At 36.8% G+C, this 26,475-nt stretch overlaps 1 protein-coding gene across 1 annotated transcript; it reads right to left on the minus strand.

Moving 5' to 3' along the window:
- Positions 1-16,696: 16,696 nt before the first annotated feature.
- nito (RNA-binding protein spenito) lies at positions 16,697-20,216 on the minus strand. The gene has a single exon (XM_089255417.1). It carries the CDS (start codon positions 19,520-19,522, stop codon positions 17,027-17,029), a length of 2,496 nt encoding a protein of 831 aa, XP_089111543.1. The 5' UTR covers positions 19,523-20,216; the 3' UTR covers positions 16,697-17,026.
- Positions 20,217-26,475: the final 6,259 nt, after the last annotated feature.

Consider the following 26,475-nt stretch of genomic DNA (forward strand, 5'->3'; position numbering starts at 1 on the left):
AAAATTACTGAGAAATATAGGAGGCAATTTTCTTCCTTTGTTGATGCAAAATTACAAAGATTTTGTGTTGGCAGACAGGTTTTTAAATCTGCTGAAATACAAATACCAGTGATAGGTGGCAGGTTAATGATGTTTAGTTTTAACTGTATGGTTGTGGGGTTATTATCTACACATGTGTTCATGATAAATTTTTTCCCCCTCACACTATATCAACAGCAGAAACCATTCTAATCGGTAGGCAATGTAATTGAATGTTTGATCAAACATTTGAATTTAAATAACATAAGGTTTAAATCATAGTTTCCCAAACCTTTTGTTCCATCGCTCCTTTCTTCAGAGAAATTTTTTCTCTCATTGCCCCCAAACTCAAGCAAACCCATAGGATCCTATGTTATGCCTATAGCTTCTATCGCCCCCTGTACCTTTCCATTGCCCACTTTGGGAAACACTGGCTTACATTAATTTCAAGCTTAAAATATATGTGAAATATACCATAACATCCACCTATAGAAAGCACAGAAAGAGTATTATGATCTAGATTATACCTGGTTATTCCTAGTGGAGTTCTTGGAAATTCTGTGGTGTTTGGTCAGAACATAACTCCAAAATCACATTTTTGAGATATAAGCATTTTCACTGTCATTTAAAAATAAAGCATATAACACAAATACAAATGAAAATATACATCAGCATGTTGTTTAGCCATATGCATGTATTTGTGATCTCACTTCTAATTAGTTATAATTAGCAAGACATACTACTAGATCTCAAAAAGCCATTTTTTGGAGATATCACGTTCTGATCAAACACCACAGAATTAATCTTCACACACATTTCATTAATTGTGACAAAATGCATTTACCAATGAACTTCAATAGGGAATAAAATATTTTTTTACACCTTATATAAGATGAGATACACACACAGATCTAGTCAAAACATTCCAAGTCATCAGATGCATAACCTGCAAATGCGTATTGTATTTTTACCACTGCCGTTGCAAAGTATTCAAGAATTTGTATTTGAATTGTATTAATCTATATCGATTTCCTTCAAATTGTATTACTGATTCTGGTCATTTAATTTATTTTTTACTCCATGTTGTACTTTTGATACTAGTCAGTTGTTGATCACTGAAATTTATTAGGGTCAATCAAATTTATGTGTGTTCTCTTATGTAACCTGATTGAGTTGAGTGGTTGGGAGCAGAGAAAAGTATGTTCAATAGTGCTACAAAATTAACCAAAGCCATACACAAAGAAACCAAAATTCATTCGTGTTCATTAGAAGTTGCAGTAGACGCATCAAACTTCTTGAAGCTATGGTGGTTACCATCTGTGAAGGACTTTTATTCGCTATTGGAAATATTGCGTAATAGAACCTAACCAATCAACCTAACTTTTTTTACATGGTATGATTTCACTGTACAACAATGCTCTTTATTTTCCCTCACTTCCCTTCAGACCTTTTTTTTTTCAAAGGACCAAATCTGTCACCGTGCCAGATAAGATCTACAGGATAGATGATGCAAAACCTCTAATTACTTTTTGAGCTAGAGCACCCAGCATTTTCAGCACAACAACGAGCACTGTTGAGCTACTAAATCATACCATAAGGAAGCATGCTGGTGGCTTTATGCAACTTGCCTAGTCTGTAATTGTAGTAAAGCAAACAGCCTCTCATCATGATCAGTATGCACTCTCCTCAAAAAAGTGGAATGTTGGTCTGAATACCCATAATTCCTCAAAATCTATTCCGACTTTGTTTAATTCTGCCACATTATCATACATGCTTTTTTGTCCATATCATAAAACTCACTTGATCGGGTTTCATTTGATTGACCCTTGCATTTGTGATGTTTTTATTTTCCCTGTATTCTAAAAAAAAAAACTATGTTTCCTGGTACCACACTTATTTTTTGTATAGGTATTTCTACCCCTCTTGAAAATTTATATCATAAAACTTCAGGCTGTCATCAATTTTTAATATGTCTGTGAATTGAAATTTTATGTAATTACTCGTAAAAAGGTAATTAGACCATTTGCCATAATATAGACAGCGATCCCAGATATGTTTCAAATGGTATCCACCATTCTAATTGCAACCATCTGTGCTTGATAAGATGAATGTTCCTTTATTATTGTTATTATCAAAATGTCTCATTTTAATATTGTTTGGATAATTTTTTAAATACCCAAATGTGTGGCATTCAAACCATTAAGCTGTAAAACAAGTGGAAATGCTTTGCATTATTCATTTTAACTAGAATGCATTAAGATGGGTCTATCTCAAATCCAGTTTCAAGAAACTCGTTCATCAGTTGAAGAATATTGCATTTTCTAAAAATTAATAACTGTAACCGTCACCTATATTGGTGATGTGTGTTCTAGAAATTTTGAAACAAGTGCTACAACTCTATTGGTTTATTGTATAGTTTGCATTATTTCTGCATATATATTTTGTTTTTATTGGAATGTTGTTGGAAAACTGACAAGAGCTCTAAAAATATAAATGGCCATTACACTGTTGACACTCATTATAATGACCCCTATCATTCCTTTAAAAACGAATGTTATATTGGGTGTTCATTATATCAAAAGTAAAACATATAGCACAGTTATATAAAAGTATTTAGGGCTGACCCTGCCAGTTGTTTTGATGGAATGGTTGCCATAACACTGGGTAGTTACAACGAGCAGCGACTGAATTTTCATTTCCAAACAGTTCAAATCAAATTTGAATATTGTGAAAAATATTGATCTTTTGATGAGTGTTTATGTCGTTTTAACATGAGAAGTGTTAAGGTGATATTTAGAAAATAATCTTTCATGTGGCGCATACAACCGTGATACATTTTTTCTGAGAAATACAGTAGGACTATATGTGATGTGTGGAAATTAGCGATATATGACCCTACTAAACAACTGTTAGCTTTTGCAACCAATATCATCAGTAGAATCATTTTTAGTCCAGAAAAAGTTATTCTGAATGACTTGTCACCATCCATGGTAACCATTATTAGTGAAAAAGAGGCATATTTGCATTTATATTCCAGTTTTAAACTGCATTGGACTTGAGTTGTGAATCACAACAGTATATATTTTCAATTATAACTAGAAAAATCACCCATTGCTGAATATGTGGTCGCTAAGGATAGTGAGGTACATTTTTCACTGTGCTTCTAAGAGCCCGTTTTTAAGCCGCAAGTCGGCCCAGTCATGCAAAAACTAACATTCTGATCTGATCAGCCAAGTATATTTTTAGTCCTTGAAGGTGCCTACCATAAATGCGAACAAACTGTTTGGAATAAATTACTCCATTGTGTGGAAAGTTTCGCTGATATAACCGTACTATTTTAGCATCAATTTATCAGCCACTTTTTGAATTTTTATTTCACTTACTGTAAATTCATCATAGCATGAGAAATTTTCTAAATTTTTGTTTTTCAGCAGAACTTTTTTTTTCCTTCTTTTCAATAAATTACTCGCCATAGAGAAGGGGGAGAAAAACATTTATAATGCCTGTACATTTGAATACAGTAGAACCTCCCATAATGGACACTTTTTCTAATTGTGTCAATGGGCCTCAATGTATTTTACTCCCTATAAACGGACACTCGTTAGCAGACGAAATTCCCAGTTCCATTAGTGTCCGTTTTCGTGAGGTTCTGTACTACTGTCAAAATTTGTTTTCAAGTTAATGCACACTGTGGTAATTGTGATATTGGAGAGGAAGAAAACCAGGCCATATAGTTAGGCCACAGCTTTGCTATGCAAGTCATTTAAATGAAACTAAACATGTGCGTAACATTCATTTGCACTGAAGTTTCTGATATTCAAAACAGCTGCTAGTCATTTTTCATCATGCAAATATTCGTTTTTTGAGGAAAAAAAATGTATATTTTGATACGCTGGCTTATTTTTGTAACACTTAGTGTAGAATGTATGTACTGCTGCATCTAAAGTTCTGTATTGCAGATTAGTCCGCAATTATTTTTTGCTGCATTGACTTGGGTTTAACTCATTTTTTCTGTTAGCTTTGTACGATATATAATGTGAAATCGTAAAACATTAATGTTTCGATATTATGTAATTTTACATAATGTTTGTAATGAAGCAATGGGAGACTTAGAATATGTGAGTGAACAGGTTTGACTTCACACACACAATTTCAGTGATGTGATTTGCTTCAAGTGCCATGGATATATTGTGAACAACAAATCGTTATATTCTCAAGTACACCGAAGTTGTAGGAAAATTTAATTTAGTACTTCAGTTCGATGCTTGGTGAGTTTCGATGAATACACAGAACTGTGCAGAAATATGGGGAGGCATGTGAAATTACAGCAGCTTTCTAAGCAGTTCTTTGTGCAATTCGCAGCATGCACTTGGTGGAGTAGTCGTCCACTATTCTGAAATTTTCTAAGAAGCAAGGACAGTTCGAATTTTGCATAATGGAATTCAACGTGCTGGATAACAGGCATGGCAACCTCAATTTGCTTAACAACGTTGATTTGTTGACCGGGCCATAACTTAATACTCAGGTTAATGTTATTCTGTGATTGAGCGATTTGTGTGGCTTTCCTTGTTATGCTGCTGTTACCTTTGAAATGATTTTACACAAAAATTTGAACATTTTTGACTACTCTCTCAAGCTCCATAATAATTTTCCCCCAACTCCTGTAAAATACAGGGTGATTCATATAGAACTATATCTACAGAATGAGGTGTATTAGAGATATAATTATATACTTAATATATAACTGAACTTGTATTTTGTGAGCTGTACCTTTAGGTACCATTTAGTGTGATTAGAGCAGGTGTTGGAAGTGGTTGCTGTTTTCTTGAAGATAAGCAGCCACACAATGTTTCATATTCTCAATGATGTGTTGCAGTGTTTCTTCTGTGGTTATCCTGAAAGGTGGAACAATGGGAATGTGCAGCGTTACGTGCCCTTTGAACTTAACACTGCATATGCTACATTTGTTTGTGCCATTCACAAATTATAACCCTATTTGACTCCATAATATGTGGACGTCCACAGATTATGTCCTAATGTCATGGCGCTCAGTCAGATTATTCATGGATCACGATTTTTCTCTATAGTGAATTTAATGTGAGAAAACAAAAATGATAAGAATCCTGCCAGCCTCCACCCTTGTGGGAGCCATGCATCAACTACAAAACTATTAGTAAACTCATTGGTCCAGTTCTATATGAATCACCCTGTATATAACATTGGGGGTGTCCAAAGAAGTGTAAGAAACCGTATGAAACTCATTCAAATGGCCATAGGCAGATGCAACTAAGCATATGCATAGCATTGCAATGTAATTTTCATGGAATTCTCTCTCTGTACCAGTTTTCCTAATTCTTCAGTGTACTTTGAGGACAATACTTCAAATACGGTTGAAACCTTAATTATCTGGAATTTTTTTTTTTTCCCCCATGTGATAAGAGAATAATCAGACATCCAAAATTTACCTACCAATGAACATGAAGACAGACTTCAAATGAGAATTTTTTTTTTTTCGAAGACATTGCTTGGTTTGGAGCAGCTACAACATTGCGATTCATTGGTTAAATAATATTGCTTAAAACTTGGCGATACAGTTGCAAAGCAAATGCTGAGGAAAATTTATCTGTGTCTTCAAAAAAATTTTGATAAAAAAAGTATCAATGGTACTGGAAATTTCAGATTTACCAGTTCAGACTCATTCCAGTTACATCGGATAATTAAGGTTTTACCATTCATAAAAGTACAGGGTGTCCCATAAATTTTTAAGTGGTATAAAAATTGAAGGAATCTATATTTGAATAGTTTGTGAAAAATTTTTTTCTTTTTTAATAGTTCAAATTTTTATCGATAGGGAGTGCCGCACACTGGAAATATACACAAATCAGTCTTACAAAATGCAAGGTGTATGAGTAATTGCTCATTTCGGAATTTTCCGGTTACTGGCACTTACATTAGGTTTTCATTGTGTTAACATTAGAGGAAAAAGCACTATTGGTGAAGTAGTTCTACCTCAGCCACAAATCGCCAGCTTTACAAATGTTTTGTACACCGAAGAGATTGAAAAAAGGTTCATGTCAAGAATTTTGTGATTTGCTTTCTTGCTGCACCAACAGAAATTTGAACTAGTTTTTTCTTTATTAAAAAAAATCTCCCTTGACAAGAGGTTTTCTTTGGCAAACTGCATTCAAACACGGCAATTGCTTGAATTTTTATAATTTTTTTTACTTTTTGAATTTATGGGTCATCCTGTCTATATATGGGTTAACATTTTTTAGTAGAAGAAAAAAATTCTCGTGATGTATAGCGTGTATTCTGAAATTTTGCTCATTTAACATAGAGAAAGGTGAAATTTCTATCGTATGATTTTATCCAAATCTGAAATTAAATGTAATATTTTCTAGATTGCATAGTAAGAGTGTTAATTTTACTACGAAAATGTATTGTTTCTTCGATGTATGGTGATGGTTCTAGTCATTGTTTTTCCTTGAATCTGTACATTAAATACATTATTTGTTAGTGAGACAAAAGAATCCCATTCTTTTTGCGTTTCTGATATCATTGCTCATTAGTGCTGCAATATCGCTTGTACCTGATTTCATTGTCTCATCAAAAATGCATTATTCAAGTTGTGTTAAAAATTTGATTATTGATTTTGTGGCAAGAGCACCTTCATGATATTAAGTACTTGAAAATTCTGTAGTTCGCCACATGATGGAAAAAGTCTTACAAATAAAGGGAAAATGAAAATTTTTTCAGGAACTTCATAGTGACCATATAACCAGGCCTTGAAGTAAACATAAATAGGAAAAAAATTTCAGTAAAATTGATCCAGAAGAGTATTTTTTACTTGCCCTAAACAGCTTAGTGACCCCCCTTTCCATGCTAGCAGCCACACCGACATTATTTACAATAATTTTTTTGGTTATCCTCAGACTTCAATAAATTAGGTGCCAATATTAACTTTCTAATCACCATGGATGGCCTGGTGACCTCAATTTTTTTTATATTGTACAGGTTTGTGCGCAGAGATTGATAAAAAAAAAAAAAAAAAATCATGCTCTGTATATCATGCCACAAGCATGAATGTGCTTTGGGGGAAAAAATGTGGGCAATGATGTTTGAATATTTACTCCACCCATACTATGAAAGTTATTTTCCTAAAATGTTTTGTAACATGTATTTCCAAATTTACATTTCAGGCAAAACTTAGATATAAAAATAAGGCATCCAATCAGATGATAAAAAAAAAGGGGGAAATTTACACATTCATGCTTTTGGCATGGGGGAGGGGATGATATAAACCCATTTTTCCAGGACATTCGTGTATTTTCTTTAATTATGGCCATCTTACTCTTTCTCGAGATGTTTTGTTTTTCCCTTTGTATTTTCAATGAAACCCGCTTGAATTTCTATTGTTCTTAACTATTATGTTCATGAACACCCTGCATATTCATACTGACCAGAAATCGATTCAGTTGATATGCTGAAGCAGTCATTGATGCCAAACTTCCAAATGAATAATCTCTTCCAAAAAAATAAGAAATACATAGAACCAAAGCATAACACTTTACTAATTTGTGTTGAGTACCATACAGACGTGAAAGGTCAACAATGCCATTACACAAACACATACAAAAGAGAAGAAATCGGTACAAACCCTAAATATATATATAAAAAAGCAAAAGGATCATAATGTACTATATATGCCCCCTTTCTTACATGAAATACTGGTAATGCACACACACATTTGGCTTGATTATACAATTGCAGAATACAAATGATTACTTTGATACATTGCTCTGATAGGGGGGGGGGGGAAAAAATGATTTCGCAGCTTTTAATTACAGTTTCGTTTTCCTCAATCATGAAATTTCCCACATTCACTAAGTAGTTATCGCTATGGATTTCAGGAATCAATTATTTATATCAACTGGATATTGCAATACTTAATTTTGAATTTTTCTCCACCACTTTCATGGTCCCAGAAAGGGGGGGGGGGACAATTATTATTTTTCCATACTGTAATACAAATTCACTATAGTGGGACCAGCCGAAAGATCTGAACAGGGGCCCCACTTCAGTATAGGGGGGGACCATGGATTTCTTTTAATTTGCAAGAGCTAAGTTATCCAAAAGATTTCTCCTATTCAGGACCCCCTGTCAAAAGGCTTATTATTATACAAAACAAATGTAAACTTTTGTGGGGCCCCAGCCTAGTTACAGCCCTGATCCTCTTGTATCTGTAAGAGCTAGGACATCCACAGGAGATTTCCTCCATCGCAGGCAATTTTAGAGAAAAAATCTAGGTGCCAACCAATATTTTAGGAGATAAGTGTATTTCTTGTTCTGTGCAAAGTTACGATAACACGTAGAAATGTTTAGGGGCCGTTCAAGTATTACGTCATCATCGATGGGGAGGGGAGGAGGGGGTTTCCGATTTGCTGACTTTTGATGACAAAAAGGGGGGGGGGGTTTGGATAATGCTCACATCATTAACCACCCTTTATGAAAATATGAGTTGGATTCAGAGGGGCAGAGCTGATGACCAAATTTTGCTGACAAGGGGGTTAAAAATGTGCTTACGTGCCAATATAAATTTTTTAGTTGTCATGGCACCTGGGATTTATCAAGCCCTCCTCTACTGCATTTGCAGAAGATAGGAAGCTAGGACCATGACACCCCCCTTCCCTCAAAGGACGGGGCTCCAACCCAGGGTAACTTTTTGCTCATCACACTATACAAATTCACTATAGCAGGACCCACAAAAAATCTAATCAGGGGTCCAGCCAATGATATTAGCCTAGGAGGCCCTGTGTGTGAGCATCTTAAATTGCAAAAACCTCATTAGAAAAAGGCGAAAAAATTCTTTTGTATTTTCTTCGAGGAATAAATTTTTTTGACAATTGACCATTGGTTACGACATAAATAATAATTTAAAAAACCCACACTTTTGAATGTCATCATGAACATGCGAATCCAATCTCCCAAACATGATGAAACTGTCTATGTAATCACGTTCATCAAGACACTCATGAACAAATCTCAAAGACTGCCCACCGTTTTTTTAAAATTTTCTTGTGTTTTATTATCGGTATTGAATGGTTAATGTTCTGTCTGATAAACATGATTTTAATTTATGACAGCATGGGGGTAGGGGGAACCTCAACATTTTTACTAAATGTAAATGATTTCATAGGGAAAACAAAAATTTTGTCATTTATACGATCATCAGAAATGGAGAAAACACTTAATCAATAAATATCATATATACTGTAAGTCCACACCCAACACCTCTTTGACAACCCGTCTCTGGCGGTTTTAAAAAACGTGGGATTCTCTGGCAAAGAAACGCACACAGATGCCTGCCACAAGTCTGTATCACTGCAATATCCGACGAAAGTCAAGGAGATTAAAGAGGCGACAACCTTTCAGTGCTCATTGCGAATACAGTGGACGTGCCAACTTCTGAGAATACAAATTAGGGAGATTTTCGCATGGATCCAAAAGTACCATACAAAAACTAATTCATAGAGATTTTTAAAAAACAATAACGGGATTTTTCCTTGCAAAAACGTGACATTGAGCAGGCCAGTGCCAATTACAAAGTCACCAGTCATGGCCAACCAGTGGGTTGAATTACATGTCATTATGAGTCATGCCCATTTCAGAACATAGACTTAGCAAGATACATGGTCAAGTCAGATACAAGCCATCTCACCAATTTCTGATGTCAAAAGGCTAATTGGCACTGAATGCTCGAGGAGTTTTTGCATTCCCCCGAAAATGAAATATTTTTTTGTGATTTGATGCAATGGTGACAATTTACATCACGTTTGATGTCGTTTCAATGATAAAAAAAGTCTCTCTTTTCAATAAATTTTTTCGGATTTTCGGAACATTCCCACCCCGCAAGTGGGGATTCTTTACAATGATAGAAATTTGGGACTCCCAGAAAATCTCGTAGAATTGGCATGCACACAGTGTGTATGTCTCCTGAATCATGCGCAGGCATCACCCCATGTATCTCCCAAATAACCAATTTCAACAATGAAGGAGACTCGCAGCAGTGACCCAGCACACTTCTTTGCACCCAAAAACCACTATTTCCTTTGGTTTTCACCACCACAGCATCAGAGACACATCGACAAAAGGTGTTACGTGAAGATATATTGACTGATAACAACATTTGCTGCATACCTTTTGTTTTTCGACAATCAAGAACTAGTTTTGTTACGTCATAGATAAATCGTCCCAATAAGAATTACATGCAGGCTTGGAAGATTTTGCACATTGATAAAATTCACAATGATAAATTGCACATTGTATCATATCTTCTAAATCAAATCATATACACACACATACATAAGAAAAATTAAGTGCATCGAATCAAATGACAAAAATAATTGAAAGGTGTTACATATTTTTTCGTCCTTTCTTCGATCTATCACATAAATGAACACATTTTCACTCTCACTTTGCATTTACATAACATACATTGATCAGAACAATAATAAAGAAAAGTGTCAAAATACTAATCGTTAATCGAGTAGAAAGTGTGTCTAAATCACTCAAAACACCCTAATCAGATACTCAGCATTGCGGAATTTCTTTAAGCATTTGAAGACATTAAACGGTGGATGGAAAGTGTTTAATTTTTTTTTAAAATGTATAAATCTACTCTCTAACACCCCCGCCTCCACCAAATATCGACGATGTCATAGCTGTGGACTTTGGAGAATGAGAATTCAGGAGGTTTTCGCAGGGATCCAACTTCTGTGCAAAAATAAATATAAAAGAGATTTGTGAAAACATTGCAGGGATTTTTCATTAATAAAAGTTAAATTTGTAGAGATTTTTTCCCATTGCAAAAACGTGATATCCTGCAAGCCATGGCCAACCAGTAGGTTAATTTAACCGTCATTATTACTCTAAAAAAAGATCAAATCTTGCCAACCAAAAAATCTTCATCTGGCCCAAAATGGGACTTACAGGTTCAACAGAACATGTGATCAAAGCAGATGTACACACGATCATGTCAATTTTTGGATGTCGAAAGGCTGGTCTGCAAATTTTGGTTTCTGCCCCCCCCCCAAAATGAAATTTAATTTATTCGTGATTTGACACAATAGCAATTTGCACCTCAATCGTGACATCATTTCCCAGATCAAAAATTAAAGCAAGTCCTTTTTTAGAGTAACAACATCAACACTCATTAGAAAGAAGTATGATAACACTGGTCTACAAGGTTTTTATAACGAGGAAAAATTTAGCTGTTCTCAGTTGATTTTTGAGTGACGATTCGAGATGTGACTTGGTGGGAATAAAGAACTGTTTGGGGTTGCTGGTACACCATCTTGGTTCATGTCATTTTTTTTCCGCCAAGTCATTTGTTATCAGAGAGTCTGTCCAAACTTTTTTTGTAGGATCCTGGTTTTTTTTTGTGAAAAATAAGTAATTTTGTGAGAAGCGAAATAAATAATAACATCAATAATAATGATGTTAATTTATTGCAAAAGAAATGAAACAGTTTTTTTATGAATTTCATCACCAGAAATGGTTTCATTAATTTGTATTTTGCGGGTTTGTTTCCCAGATCCAGAATTTTGTGAATTGTCTGAAAACCAGACCTAAACTTTGGCTGGATAGACCCCCCTGGTTGTGTTGTATCTCAGCACATTGCAAGCCTAAATTTTAGAATGCCAAAATAGTGCTGAATTGATAAATTATTATATAATGTTAATATATCATATAATCTAAATAATTTAATATAATCAATTACAGAACCGATTATCATTTTACATGTTTTATTTCTTTTCTTCAGAATAAAAACTCTTATTCCCAACAACAGCCACATTTTCACAGTCCTGTTAATGTCAGTTCTTCGGAGGTTTTACTGCATTATAATTTGCTATCAAGAATATGCCAATTATCTCCATTTTTAAGATGTGCAAGCTTTTCATAGTATATATATATATATACAGGGTGCATAGCAAAAAGGGTAAACATGCAGTATCCAGATATGTCAATGTTCGAAAGGGTTGTATAGTTAAAATAAACTTTTTATACAGTGCCCCCCCGTGCTCTAACTTCCAATTAGTAAGTTGTCCAATTTTGTTGGCCCCCTGAGGCCAACAAAAAAATCCAACGCTTCCAAGTCTAACATTCACAGATATTTGAATTTGAAAAACGAAGGAAAGTTGGAAAAGAACAGTTATAAATGTGGAAAAACCGGTTTAACCACATTTTTAACTTGGTTTTTCGCAACTTTCCACCATTTTTTATATTCAAATATCACAGTGAATATTACTTAGAAACATGTAATTTTTTTCCCTTGGCATCGGAAGAGACAGGACAACTTTATACCGGGGTTTTAGTGCACATCCCGGGGACTGTATAAAAAGTTTATTTTGTTTTATTTTAACAACTATACAACCCCTTGAAACATGAACAACATATCTGGATACTGCACGTTATTTGGAAACTTTTTCTAACTGGAAATATGCCTCTAGAATCAGTGGTTCGTCAGTAAAATGTCATACCTCCTGTTTGCTATGCACCATGTACATATTCCAAAAAATTACTATCGTGGATACAGAAAACACTGCATGTGATGGAGATTTTTGACAATTCAAGATTTGAATTCGGCATCCCGAAATTAGTCTGAGAAACAACTAATTTTCACTCTTTATAAAAATTGTTGACCAGCGCAATCAGGGAAAAGCAATCACAGGGAATTGTCAATAATTGCTTTAGCTAAGTGCAGTGTCTGGAAAAAATGTCTACCCATGTGATACATATATTTTTGGCAACCCCCCTTACCACATTTTTTCGGTTAACAAAGCCTTTTGTTTTGCTCTTTCAACTCGGATTCGGCACACCACCTAGAGCAGCGCCTTGCATGACCCATATGAAAGCAACAGCTAAACTGGCTTTTTAAGACGATTTTTACTTCAAAAAAAAAAACCAAACTAATAAAATCAGCAGATGTCTATCAGATTGTATTTCTAACTCTTTGATTGGACTTTCGTTTTATTGGAGCAAGGACAAATTAAGCCAAAATGCGCTAAAACGAATGACCAACTAAAAATAAGATAGAACTTGTCCTTATCTTGTCCAGAAAGTAAAACTATGCATGGTAATCTAACTCTTGGACGGCTTTCGAGATTTGTTACAAAGAGGGGAGAAAATGCAAAAGGAAAAGTAAAAAAAAATAGCACAATGGATTCTTAGTTATGCTTATTAGTAATGTTGTGTTTTGTGCTAAGTACAAAAGCTTTCAAGACCATGATAACGTAATTATAGCCAGGGTGTGACTAATTGAGAAATAATTCAGGCCACAGCAAAATATCTGAAGAGCCAAGCACATAACTTTTCTTCCTGTAGAAAAACACAATCCCCCATTACTTTCCAGGTACATAAACACTGTCTACAAAGAAAGACCCCCCCCCCTCTTCTTTTAATTGCCGTGGCAAGTAAAAAATCGGTACTGGCCCCTAAAATGTTCCTAAACTGAAGTGCAAGGATAACATAAATTTTTCCAATTTCGTAATAAAGTCTTTGACATGGGGAAAGATGTCATGAAGTCTAGAAGAAGTAAAAAACATTATTCCAGACTGTTTTTCTTGGAGGGGGGGGGGCATGTTTGTCTCCTCCTCTTTCAGTTTGTCAAGCCCTGATAAATATTGTTTTGAAAAAATGCTGTTAACATTTGTTTTTTGTCCTGCAATATGCCGCCAACATCAACCCACCTGGCGCATTTCTTAATGTTTTTAGATGTTCTCATCCAGGGCCATTTAACTAGGGTTTTGTATAAATATGACTTCACCACCCACGCAACTGTAAAATTCAATGATTGTATAACACTAGATTATTGTTCCCCACCTACAAGTTACATGATTTTCTAGTTCCAGCCCTGTCTCATTGTCCTGCCAATTGTGGTGACCTTTCAGTTAAGAATTCTTTGGAATATGGACTGGTCACCATTCAGTTCGGATGTACTGGCAACAGTTGCCCAAGCAAATAGTGCAAAATCGGGTCTGACAATAAAAATAATTACCAAACAGTGGTGGACCGTACATTGGGAATTCACCTAAGAGAGAGCGAAGGATTCCTATAATTTTTCCATGATCCTCATAACAACAGATCATTTGACAAGAGGTTTGAGCTACAAAACAGGATTTCAAACACCTGACCCTTGATGATAAGACTGAACACATCTTCATTAACGCATATATATATATATATATATATATATATATATATATATATATATGCGTTAAAGGAGCTTTATATGTATATATATATATATAAAGCTCCTTTTTCTCTCTGTTTTTAGCCCCTATGCACATGTTTTTGCATTGTTCTGCATTGACACCTCAGCTGACTGGAAATTGTTCTGCAGTAAAAATTCCTGCAACAGTGAGCGTGTTTTTTTTCTATACAGAAGTTTTTTCCCATAATTTCTTCTCTAGATTGCTCTGCAACATGAATCACAGTTTTCGGCACTGTTTTTTTTTGGGAGACGGATTTAATGTTGAAAATATATATTTTATGTTTGACTCTTTGAAAAAAATTCCCTTTCATCTGTTGAAGCCTGTCATCAATCTTTCACTTGAAGTCCATTTACATGCATTAAGTAAATTAGCTAACTAAATTTTAAATTGTTAAGTGCTAAAAAAATAAAAAATAGTGTCCACACATTTAAGCGCTCATTCGTGGTTCATACTCTGATTACTTCTCCATAAGCATGGTCAGTGCCAACATGGCGACTTTCCCCCCCCCCCGCAACTCACGCAATTCAAGACGGCTGACAAACAACACATCCGATTACACAAAAAAAATGCTGGAATTTATTACATGAAATCAATCTAATATATGATAATGAATCAAAATACATGGGCAATGCAGAAAACTACTGACCACTTATGGGTAATTAACCCATACTGTGTGGAAAGTTCGAGTTCGAACCCATACTGTGTGAAAATTCGAGCAGTATTCAAGCACTTTCCTGGGCAAAATTTAAAAATTCAAGAATTTTATACAAAATTCAATTATATAAATCATTTAAAAAAAAAGTGAAATTAGATTTTTTTAAATTTATATTCAAAAATTTTTTCCCCTTCATTTTGAAATGCTAATTTACCAAATATATATATATATAATTCTTAAAACAATTATATAGTTCTCATTCGAACTTGTAGACAACGTTAAGTTTTAAAGAGGTCTGTCTTGCTTTGAAAAAAAAAAACAATTTTAGTTTAGCAGAGGTCTGTCTTCCTGAAATTTGGGTTCATTTTATGAACCCTTTACAAAATTCTGGATCTGAAAAGCGGACCCTTTACAACACACAAATGATATCATAAATTTGGTTTTCGTTTCAGGAAGTATTTAAGGAAAATTTTCACAAAAACAGGACCCTACAAAAAAAAGTGGGTCTGAATAGACTCTTGAATTTAGTATACTAATGATATTGAAGTAGAAATCATTCTACATTTGAAAGTGTTTTAAAATTTGCCTTTGATTTGGAAAAAAAATTGTAGTCATGTATGTAGGATGACCGTATGACCCATATTTCCTGGCGGAATTTACATATTTTCATGTAATTTTGACCATCCCGACTTTGTCAGAGAAATATTTCGTTACTTCCTGTATTTTAAGCAAAGTAAATTTGAATTTTCATTCTTCACCAAAAATTAAGCATTAAAATTATTTTCTCCAATCTTTTAAGGTTATATAATTATGACTTTCAAAATATGAATATTCATCTCATATTTGTCATGTAAAATTATTATTTTCCCCATAGAAATCGATTTAAATCCACTGCTTACAATACAATGGTTTCATTTTCTGCCTTCTGTGATTTTAACAACTTCGCTTACTTTCTGCCATAATATTTTGGTGGCAATTGGCGACTTCCCCTGTATTTTTATTGAGGAAATATGTCCGGGTTTTCTATTTTTTTACAACTGACATTCATTTAAAATAATCACACATATTTCGGAGCGATATCTTGTACACAGTGTTTTGTTGCCAGATATTAAGTAACATAATTTTTTAAAAAAATCAAGCGCTTATAAGCACTTGAAAATGATTATTTGATTTTTCTTCAAGGACTGCAATGATTTTTCAAGGACTTGAAAATAAACTTTTTTTTTTAATGACTGTACGAACTCGTCATTAGATAATACGAAACTGCTGCTACTTAATTGCTAATTCACTTACCAACTAATTCACCTACGTGAACAACCCTTATCATCTTCATACATTTTAAAGTATATGACAACTCAAAAAATCTAGTTCACTAATTAATCATTTAAAGGCGTGTAAAAACGGGACTTTTACCCCAAACTTAAGACAAATTTTTGCGATTCAAATAGATTACAACCAGATTCATCAAAATTTCAGTTATCGATAAATTTATAAACGCACACATAAAAGAACAAAAAATTATAAACGAAAAGGAAAAAAAAAAGAAATACATATAAAACAAATGCATGTTTCGGAGATTGAGGAGCATTTCTACGAGTCCCCACAGTTTTTTTTTTAATACACAATGCCACACCGAAAGCAAAAGAGGCAGCCACTGTAACACAAAACACTAAAAATTAACGAGCGAGTGAGGAGGACGGGGGCAAAAACAAAACACCACCACATCATAACACTTACACAGCATGTCGAGCTATCTTATTCAATGGAGAGAACGAAACCACACTATTTTTTTTCTCCTTCGAATAGCTTCTTTCGCTGGTTGCCGAGAGAAAAAACACAAACACTGTGTAAGACATGGAAAAACCCTTTCACACCTGATGGACACTAAGAAAGAAAATGCTTGCAACGATATACTAAGCACACAATTATTTTTTTGCATAAGAGCATTTTTCACGTCAACATCACTTGATTTTTTTTCTTTCGTTAAAATGAAGTAAAAAAAAACGAAACGTCACCACTGTAGTATATTTTTTTCCTTTCTCGGAAAAGAAATATTTCTTTCCTCTCTACGATGAACAATTTATGAGGACCCTTTAACTAAAACCACTACCAAGTGATCCTCTTTGGAGGAATCCGAAGTTAAATTTGGAGCGATTCTTCTGATCAATTCCAATGCAAATGGACATGGCGGAAAAGCGTACATGACACCGCTCACCTCTTTTGTATCCCTCTTAGTGTTACACGGCAACGAGATCACTCCCGCTGCCTCTTTTTGCTTAAGGTATGACACGAGGTTCCGGAGAGGTCGCTGCTGAACGGATGCATCGTCGGTCGCGATCACAGACCCGGGGAACGTCAGGAGCAGGCAGTGGCCGGCGGCTCCGGCCGATGACACCCTGCGGGACACGTCATCAAGCTTTGGGGGATCCAGGCGCAGGCGCTGAGTGATGCGCAACATTGAAACTTCACAACTTGAATCTTTCATGAGCAGATCGACCAGAGTGGGATCGCCACTACATACATGCATCCGTGTGGGAAAAGCACTATTTTTTAACACTAAATTGCCGTGCCAAGCGATGGGACAACATTTAGCCAAATCTTGCAGGTTCGTGACACTTTCGGCAACAGTCACTGCACTTTCTCTGGCACCACCATCATGCGACTTCTTCTTGTCACTGCTGTAGTCTCCCTTGCGGTTGCGTCCAGAGGACTCGTTCTTCGAGGCGTCAAGATCATGGTCTTTCCCTGTGTTTCTGTAGTCTCCGCGGCCGTCTCCCCCATAGTTGTGAGTATCCCTCGAAGTCCGACGATTCATGCTTCCGTTACTTCGGTTCCGGCGAGGAGACGCATCCCTGCTGCCACTCCTGCGGTCATAGTCATTCCTGTCGGGACTGTGGGTCCTAGAATGCTTGTAGTACATCCCACTGTCATACTGTATTCTGTTGTCTCCGGGTGGAGCGTCAATGCTTGGACTTCTGGGACGTTTGCGACGGTCGTTGTTGTCACCCCTGGCACCTCTTGGATGGTCATCCCACCAGCCTTGGTGGTTTCGATTCCAGGTACGGAAGTCGGGATGGTCTTCTTCCGGCAACGGCCAAGGTTCGCGGGCACCACTTCTTGGAGGCCTGTCATACAAAGGATCAAACCCTTGTGCTTCGTACAAGCTGTTTCTTGGCCAGTGATTATCCACACTTGCATAGTAGTCATCAGGCGGAGGCGGAATGTCGCCTCTAACTGGCGGTCGTCTACCAGGAAGAGTTGCATAAGCCTCTTCTTCCCTGAATCCACCACGGGATGGAGACTGATAGAAACTGTATGGCCCAGGATCAGCGAAATCGACGCGGAGTCTTTTTTCTTGGCCGCCGAGCGGGAAACCCCGCATTTCTTGGCAGGCAGCTTGAGCAGCGTCGATGCTATCATACTGAATGTAGGCATGATTCTCTCCTTTGACAAAATCAATTTTCCGAATAGCACCAAAGCGATCAAATTCCCTCTCGAGATGCGACAGAGATGTCCACGGTCCTAAGCCGCCGACCCAGATACGAGTTGTAGGTGTCGCTTTCCCATATCCTATTTTGCACTGAAATTTTCCAATGTACTGTCCAGACATCTCGACTTTAGCACGATGGGCCATGTCTAAATTGAGAAACTTGATGAAGGCATATGCATTGCCTTGCCCGGGCGGTGGACGCTTCACGTCGATGTCCTCGACTATGCCATATCTTTCGAATATTCTACGCAATTCTGCCTCAGATATAGTTACTTCCAAATTTCCCACAAAAAGTGTTCGAGTAGCTTTGTCATCGTCTTCTGGCGGCACGTGATGCAAGTAGTTTGGAAACTTCTCTTTCTTGTTCTCGTCTCGCCTATGCACAGGATGATGGAAATCTCCATGCATATCACGTCTCATGTCACGGTGCGGATATGAAAGATTTCTTTCTGCATTCGGCCGACCCGAAATCACTCGCCGGCCTAAACTACCCGCACTTCCTGTCGAACGGGCTGGTGAAACACCCCGCAATCCATATTCTGGAGTAATACTCCTGTTCCTCTTATTCGCAGCACGATCATACACAGGATCTATCTGCACGGTCTTGTCAAACAGAACAAGTCGAGACTTTGCGTGACGAGCTTCACGCGCGTCTTCAAAATTCCTGAAATACAAATAGGCTAGCTTCTCGTTGCCATCTCGGAATATCTTGACCGTCAGGTCGCCGAAGCGGCCAAACTCCCGCAAGAGCGCTTCCCGAATCGAGCCCTCGCTCACCTTGTGATTCAGATTCGACACACACAGAACTTTCGGGTGGTACGACGGACCCCTATCGGACTTGACACTTCGAGAATACTCATCGTACGAATCACGCCCCACTGGCGAAAGCCGGGATCGGCTTATTGGGATTCCTCTCGGTGATGAAGAATCTCTGGTCCTACCCCTGCGTTGACCGCTGGGAGATTTCATGCTTCTTCTGTCGCGTCTATCGGGAGAACCCCTATCTCGGGGACTATCATCGTATCGAGACACCGAAGAATGAGAACGCTTGCTTTTGATTGGAGAATCTCTATCTTGTCTTTTCATCTTTTTCTTTTTTCTCTTCCACAACAAACAATCACCACACTTTCATGAAAACTTTCTACGCAAACAAATAATCAGAAATTAAACAAACCACTTTTCACATACACACACACACATAAATATATAAGGTCCTATCACTGCACTTTAAACAATCCACTCACAACACACACACAGCTTTGAAAATGACACACAGCTTTGTATATGACACACGACACACGGCCTGGTTCACAACAGGGATCGAAATATAACTATTGGGGAAAAAAAAAACAACGAGTCCACAGTTCACTATTGAGTCCTATATAACGGCTTGCACTATCGACGCGCACACACAAAACTCCGATATGTTGAACCGAGACATCGACTCATTGCACCTGAAATGAAAAGGAAAATGGTGACACACGGCACTTACGTCGTTACTGGAATGCAAACATCTACAACATGGCTCCGTAAATGAGAAATGGTACTAACCGCCATTGTGTTGATCATCACTACTGGTAAATAGCACTGACACACACAATCGATTTTGGGATTGGGAGGGGGGAATCACTCGATCAACACATCTCTCACTGATGACCGCTGCACATATAATATTTCATCAACACTCACACTAGAAAAGAAAAAAAAAAAAGATGAATATTTGAACTGAAAACAAATCGTGTCACATACAAAAAAAATCCTTTTCTCCACTATATCACAACCAGATAGAGGGCGTACTTATGAATGATATACCCGGGAAGGTTTTTTTCTAGTTTCACTTCTGTAGTCTTCGGATAAATATTTCATTTTTTCGGTTGTTTATGATACTTGATGTTGACTAATTGAGGAATATTTCTCATCAAATATTGCTTTTATGCTATTTTTTATACCACATTGTGTTAAATATTTGCTTTTCTGTTTAAAGATTTTCATTGGATCCGGCTTGTTCGACTTCCATTCGAAGTTTGTCCCGTATTTTACGATAATGTCCATATGTTTTTTAAACTTTCAAGGGACACTTTCTCATTCATTTTTTTAATTTTTAAAGAAAAGAAAATTTCTTTAATAATTATTAGCGGCTTAAAAGAATTCAAAGTTTTCATTTTTGTGATATGTTTTGTTTTCGGTGTCGAAAGAAATATTGCACTCAAGTGAATTACTAAACTGACCATATTTTCTCGAGAAAAAATTGGGAATTGGCATACCAGTCACTCCTTGGTTTACGAACGGTGTGATTTGCGAACGATTCGGTTAACGAACGGTGTGATTTGCAAACAATGCGGTTTACGAACTGTGAGATTTGCGAACAATTCTGTTCACGAACAGGAAAATAATTTTATTTGCGAATTAGTCTCCAAATTCACCATTTTCTCCAGAAAAACTTTTTGGTTGTTAATCCGATAAGAACCTTTTGGAAGAAAATTCAGCCGTTTCCACTATAGGCTATTGGGGATTGAAATTGAGCCAGACCAGAGAGAGAGGCAAAACCTTCTCCTTTGTTTACAATACGAATTAATAGCGTACTGCGCTGAGTGGAGATATTACAGCCTCCGATATAACTGCATCAAAGACTGCTCTAGGTGGCGGAGAAAATGTAGAGATGTTTTCTCGACCAGTAATATGCCGAAAAAGAAATATTCTGGTTGTCATGGGGATACGAACTTTGGAAAGAAAAGGTAGCTACCATCTCTGGGAATCGAATCTGGATCCTCTTACACACCGAGCAAGGGGGCAGGCCCCCCTATTGGATGCATTAGCCAGTTGAAGCCAGCACGCATATTGGCACCCCCCCCCCCCCGTATTGTCGAAGAAGAGGTTATAGGGGTGAAATTTGTGCCCCCTGTTGTAAGGTACTTGGAGCACCAGACCCACCTGTCCCCCCCCCGTTGCGATCCTGCAAGAGCGCTGCCTATACACCAGAGACACAACCGTCTGTTTTTCATAACATGGAGGAGAAAGCTCTTCAAAGGCACGTATCCGCATAACAACAGGGATTTCTTAACAGCATCTCATTCCCTCGGGCTAAGTGATTTTTCTGAGGGCTCTACCTGACTAGAAATACCTGCTACCCAGGAGCAGCGCCAGGCATGAGGTGACGAGGTGGCCGCCTTGCATGATTGCAGGGGTGGCATTTTTAATGGCAGATTTATTATGACGGTGTTTTTTTTTTCACTCTCTGAAATTTGTACACATCGAAATAATTTTGAAGGAAAAGCACGAGTGGATAAATAATTAGCTCAGATAAATGTAACCCTTTTCAAATGCACCAAATGCTATTCAATGCTTAATTCATCTCAACACGCCTCCTTTCTTGCACTTCCAAAAAGTGTCACCTATCTCTAGAGAAGCTGGTTCCTGGAAAAAAAAAAAAATTAGGTTCCTTCATTTTTTTTGTTAAGGATTGTTTCGTTCTTCATCAACATTTTTCCAATTGGGTTTCCTTTCTTCAGTAGAATACCCCCCAGCATAAGTGTAAATTGCATACTTGTTCATCTCCCGACAAATTCCTCTCATTTCAGTCAACACCATAATAGAAGAATCTCTAGTGTGGTACTGTTTGGCTCCGGAATCTTCTGATTGCTCATTTCTGTATACCTGTATATTTTCTCCACGCCAGGGTTTATTAACTCTGGAACCCTTGATAGTTATACGGATTTCTTTCTTTCCTACCGAGCACAACTTGGGTCTATCGCCACGGCAAGGTCATTACTAGGCTGGAGCAAACGGGGTGCTGCCCCCCCCCCCAAAATATACACTTATTTTTCATAATAATAACTCTTTCAAGGGAACCTCAAGACTACCTCAAGTCTACCCCGGAGCCGAGAGAAGGCACACTACAGCCCTGCGCCATGGGCAGTTTACTACCTAGTGAGTTGTGTCGGAAGTATAAGTGTATGTACCAAACAGGCTGAGTGCGTATCTAGTGTTGTGTCTCTAAATGTCTCTCTCTCTCTCTCTCTTGTCTTTAATTTTATATACATATAAAATTGATTTTCTGCCTATGTGTGTGTATGTTCTCTATACAAAACTAGAATTTTAGATCGATCGTCTCCAAATTTTGTATAAATACCAAATGGGACCCGATTTTAAGGATAGGCTACTTCAAAATTTCGTCAGAGTAGGGCAAATGACCGAAATGGGCGAAAAACTGTCGGGCAAAAATGGTTTTTTATCAGGGCCGTCTTAAGAGCATCATGGGCCCCAGGGCCAAGTGGTTTTTCTGAGGCCCTATCTGGTAGATTCTAGAAAATTTCTATCAGATCTAATTTTTGTGAGGCCCCTTTTCTCTTGAGGTCCCCGGGCCCCATGAGTTAAGACGGCGCTGGTTTTTGGGCCTCAACAAACTTTAGGGGTCATTCAAGTATTATGTCAGCATCGAGGGGGTTTCGGACTTGCTGACTTTTGATGACAAGGGGGGGAGGGGGGGGGGTTTGAAGGTTGCTTACATCACCAACCACCCTTTTTGAAAATATGAAATATTATAAGCTGCTAACGAAATTTTGCTGACAAGGGGGGGGGGGGTCAAAAATGGCTAAAAATTTGCTTACGTAATACTTGAATGGCCCCTTAGGAACGTTTACTTTGGTTACCGTCGTTCCCTAGCAATGTGTTTCAGACACTGAGCTATAAGGAAAGGTTTACTTATAGCTCAGCCTTTACAATGATTTAAATAAGATGCGATAATTATCGCATCTTCAATGCTGCCAGTATATATTTATAATAGTTTATGCCTTTATAATGGTTTGCCACTTTTTCAATCCTCCCAGTAACGAGGCTTTTTGAATAGACGTTAGACACATCATCAGCATCACTTTAAGGGTCAGACAAAGGATGATCCCTTAGAGGAGAAATAAAGCTTATATTTCTTCTCAATGGATGATCCCCAATAGAAATGATTGTTAAAATTGCCGATTCTACTGTAGAAATGCGGAAATTAGTGGGAATTTTCGCCACATCAATAATTTAAAAAATTGTATTGAATTCGCGATTTTTAAAATATTGAGTTCGCTTGAGTGACAATTCTTCGAATGAAATTAGCAACCGGATTTCGATTAATGTGCCACATAAAAACAACATGATATGATATTATAAAAAATTTTATAAACAATAATATTAATCAAACTATTATGTTTGCTCCAAAATTTTAACATTTGTTATTTGTGAGCGGTAAATAAACATTAGTAAAACTCGCGATACGTAGCCGTCCTCAGCGTTCATATGGTTTTGATTTGATCACAGAAAGCCCAAGATGACTAAACTTTGGGAGTTTTACTAACGTTCTTTTACCATTCACAAAACACAACTGTTAAAATTTTGAAGCACACCTAATAACTTAACTAATATCAAATCATATTGCTTTTCTTTCATGCGTTACATTAATCGAAATCCTGTCGCTGAATTTAATGGAAGAATTGTAACAGGTTTATTCAGTAGGTGGCAGAAGGGACTCTAGTTCATTGATGTTTCTCACATGTAATACAGGGGGATTCTAAATTCAAGGAACAAACTTTAGGAGGTGATACAAGGCACCTAAACAAGCATTTTTGGTCCTAGAATGTCTGGTCGAATCGCAATAGCAAAGGTGATAGAGGGTGTTTTTAGAGAGTGCTCGATAGCACTTTACCAAAAGCAAAATATCATATTTTTCCTTCGGATTTGCTGCGATTGTGCTATCAAACATTCGAGGGTGCATATACACCTACGGATTGGATTGGAGTTTGTTTTTTATTGATGCAAGGACCATTAAGGTTATGCTGCGCAAACAATGATCAAGCGGTATGATGAATATTTTTAGCATTAGTATAACGACTATATATTCTAGAAACCTTGGTATAATGACTTGTGTAGAATTTCCGTTACCAGGTTGCACAATAAGAAGACCTACCACATTACAATACCCTCACCTTGCTCACGAGCATTGGCGTATACAAGATCGACCATTAAAAGGGGGGGTTTGGGAATTTTGACCTACTGACCTTCATTGAAAATATTTTCAATTTTTTATCGTCTTTGAGAGGGCACGGGCCCGTTTGTGTTTTCTCCTACTTATTACGCCTCTGGTCACAAACGTATAAACTCAAGAATGTCTCTTTGCTAGAAAATTTCACAGCAAAAGGAAAAAAAAAAATAAAAAGGTAAGAATAACTTATCTTTTGCTAGACAACATAACAACGTACGTTAAGCAACATAACGTGGAGAATCACGATTTTAAAAACTAAGAAATAAGGGGAGTGATTCTTGGATTTTCAACAAATAAATTTTGTCTTTGGATTCGGAATAAATACATTAATTTATTAATATTCATGTTTTTTTCTTAAAAGTGCGCAAAAGCCCATTTGTGATACTTGATTGAATAAGATTTTTCTTCTAATTATTTTTAGAAATGGTCAAAACCTATACTTGATTCTCAGGGGCTTCCTAGATGATTCGTACAAACCCACTTACAGTCTTGTTAGAAATGCACTTATTGCATCACTGGTTTTACTGATTTCGAAAAAAAAAATTGTACCATTTGTCACTTAGCTGATCTTGTTGTTGATTGTGGGTCATGGCTAAAAAAGGTTAAGGGCCACTGGTCTACGTAAACTAGTCGGTTGAAGATTTGAGGTGCAATTGTGAGCTGGCATCTACTTCGAAAAAGTTTCGTCATTGTGAGCAGAACACCAAATATGCATTCAGCTACAAATACAGGGGCCATGAAAAGGCAACTTTATCAACGAGGTGGCAGAAAGAAATGAGGGAAAAATCCCCATAGCAAACTTTAAGAGCATTAAAGCATGTACTTAAAAAAGCACTGTGACGAGAACATGGTTAATTACTATCGTAACTGGAAATAATGCGTGTAAATATTCTGTTAATTACGTCTGCCGTTGAAAATGTGTCTCAAATAATGATAAGAAAATCAATTTAATACACAGTAATTTTACCTAGCCGCGTGCTGAACAAAATCACCTTACGAGCCAGCTATCGGCCACCCCCCCCCCCCCGCTATAGTTAACCACTTTACGATCAAGCGTCCAAATGCCTGTGGAATAAACTCAAACAAGCTCGCTCTCTGTTTTCTTTCCTCTCTCCTCATCATTACGAAGCTTTGTTGTAACCCTACGAAGTTGTTCTTTTTTACCTTCCTGTTATTTCTATGGCAATCATTAGTGACTTTTCCCACATATACGATGTATCCTTCTACTATATACATATGAGAGCAAAAAAAAAAACAGGTACGGTGCTTGTGAAAAGAGAAATCTACTTCGTATACCTACTTTCTTATCTCTACCCTTCCTCTTATCTATACTTATCTGTCACGTTATGCTATGTAACTATACTGTTTTTCTTTCATTTGTTTTTTTCCTTTCCTCTACTTTTTCCCCCCTTCAACTTCTTTCCTTTTTCCTAATTTGCGGTTAGGTTACGACAAGGTTACCATATTTATCACCCATTCGTCAAATGGAAATCATTAGAATTTCGTGGCAAAACCTTGTAAGCAAAGAGGTTAATGGAGGCTGCGATGTCTATTTCCACTCAGCGATGCGTGTTCATAAAAAGATGAAGTATAGGATGAGGGAGTCTCTGGTGTTTAGTAGTGTACTTTTCCGGTGTGCCAGAGGAAGCGGGTTTGATTCCGGGGAGGGAGAGATACAGCCAACTTTTCTTTCTGAAGCTTCGTATCGGCATATAACAGCCAGAAAAATTTCTTTCTGATATTTAGGAACCGCCTGAGAGAGAGAGAAAGAGAAGAACATTTTTTTTTCTTCAATTCCGAATTTTCATCAACACTCCAGATTTTCAATAACTCGAGAATTATTTATCTTTCCCATTGATTTATAATCATTTCTTTCATTAATTATGAACTTTTATTAATTTTTGAATTTTCATGTGTAAATTCTGAAACAATTTATTTTAAATATTTTTTTAAATTCCAATTTCTGAATTTCCATTAATTTTTGAATGATTTCTTTCATATAATATAATTTCTAATCCCA

The sequence above is a fragment of the Pholcus phalangioides genome, unplaced genomic scaffold, assembly GCF_987345545.1.
Source record: "Pholcus phalangioides strain wild (caught in Gottingen) unplaced genomic scaffold, Ppha-v1.0 ptg000042l_1, whole genome shotgun sequence".
Taxonomy (NCBI): Eukaryota; Metazoa; Arthropoda; class Arachnida; order Araneae; family Pholcidae; genus Pholcus; species Pholcus phalangioides.

Excerpts from the sequence above, each read along its gene's own strand:
- nito (XM_089255417.1), bottom strand. The coding sequence starts at position 19,522 with ATGAAAAGACAAGATAGAGATTCTCCAATCAAAAGCAAGCGTTCTCAT.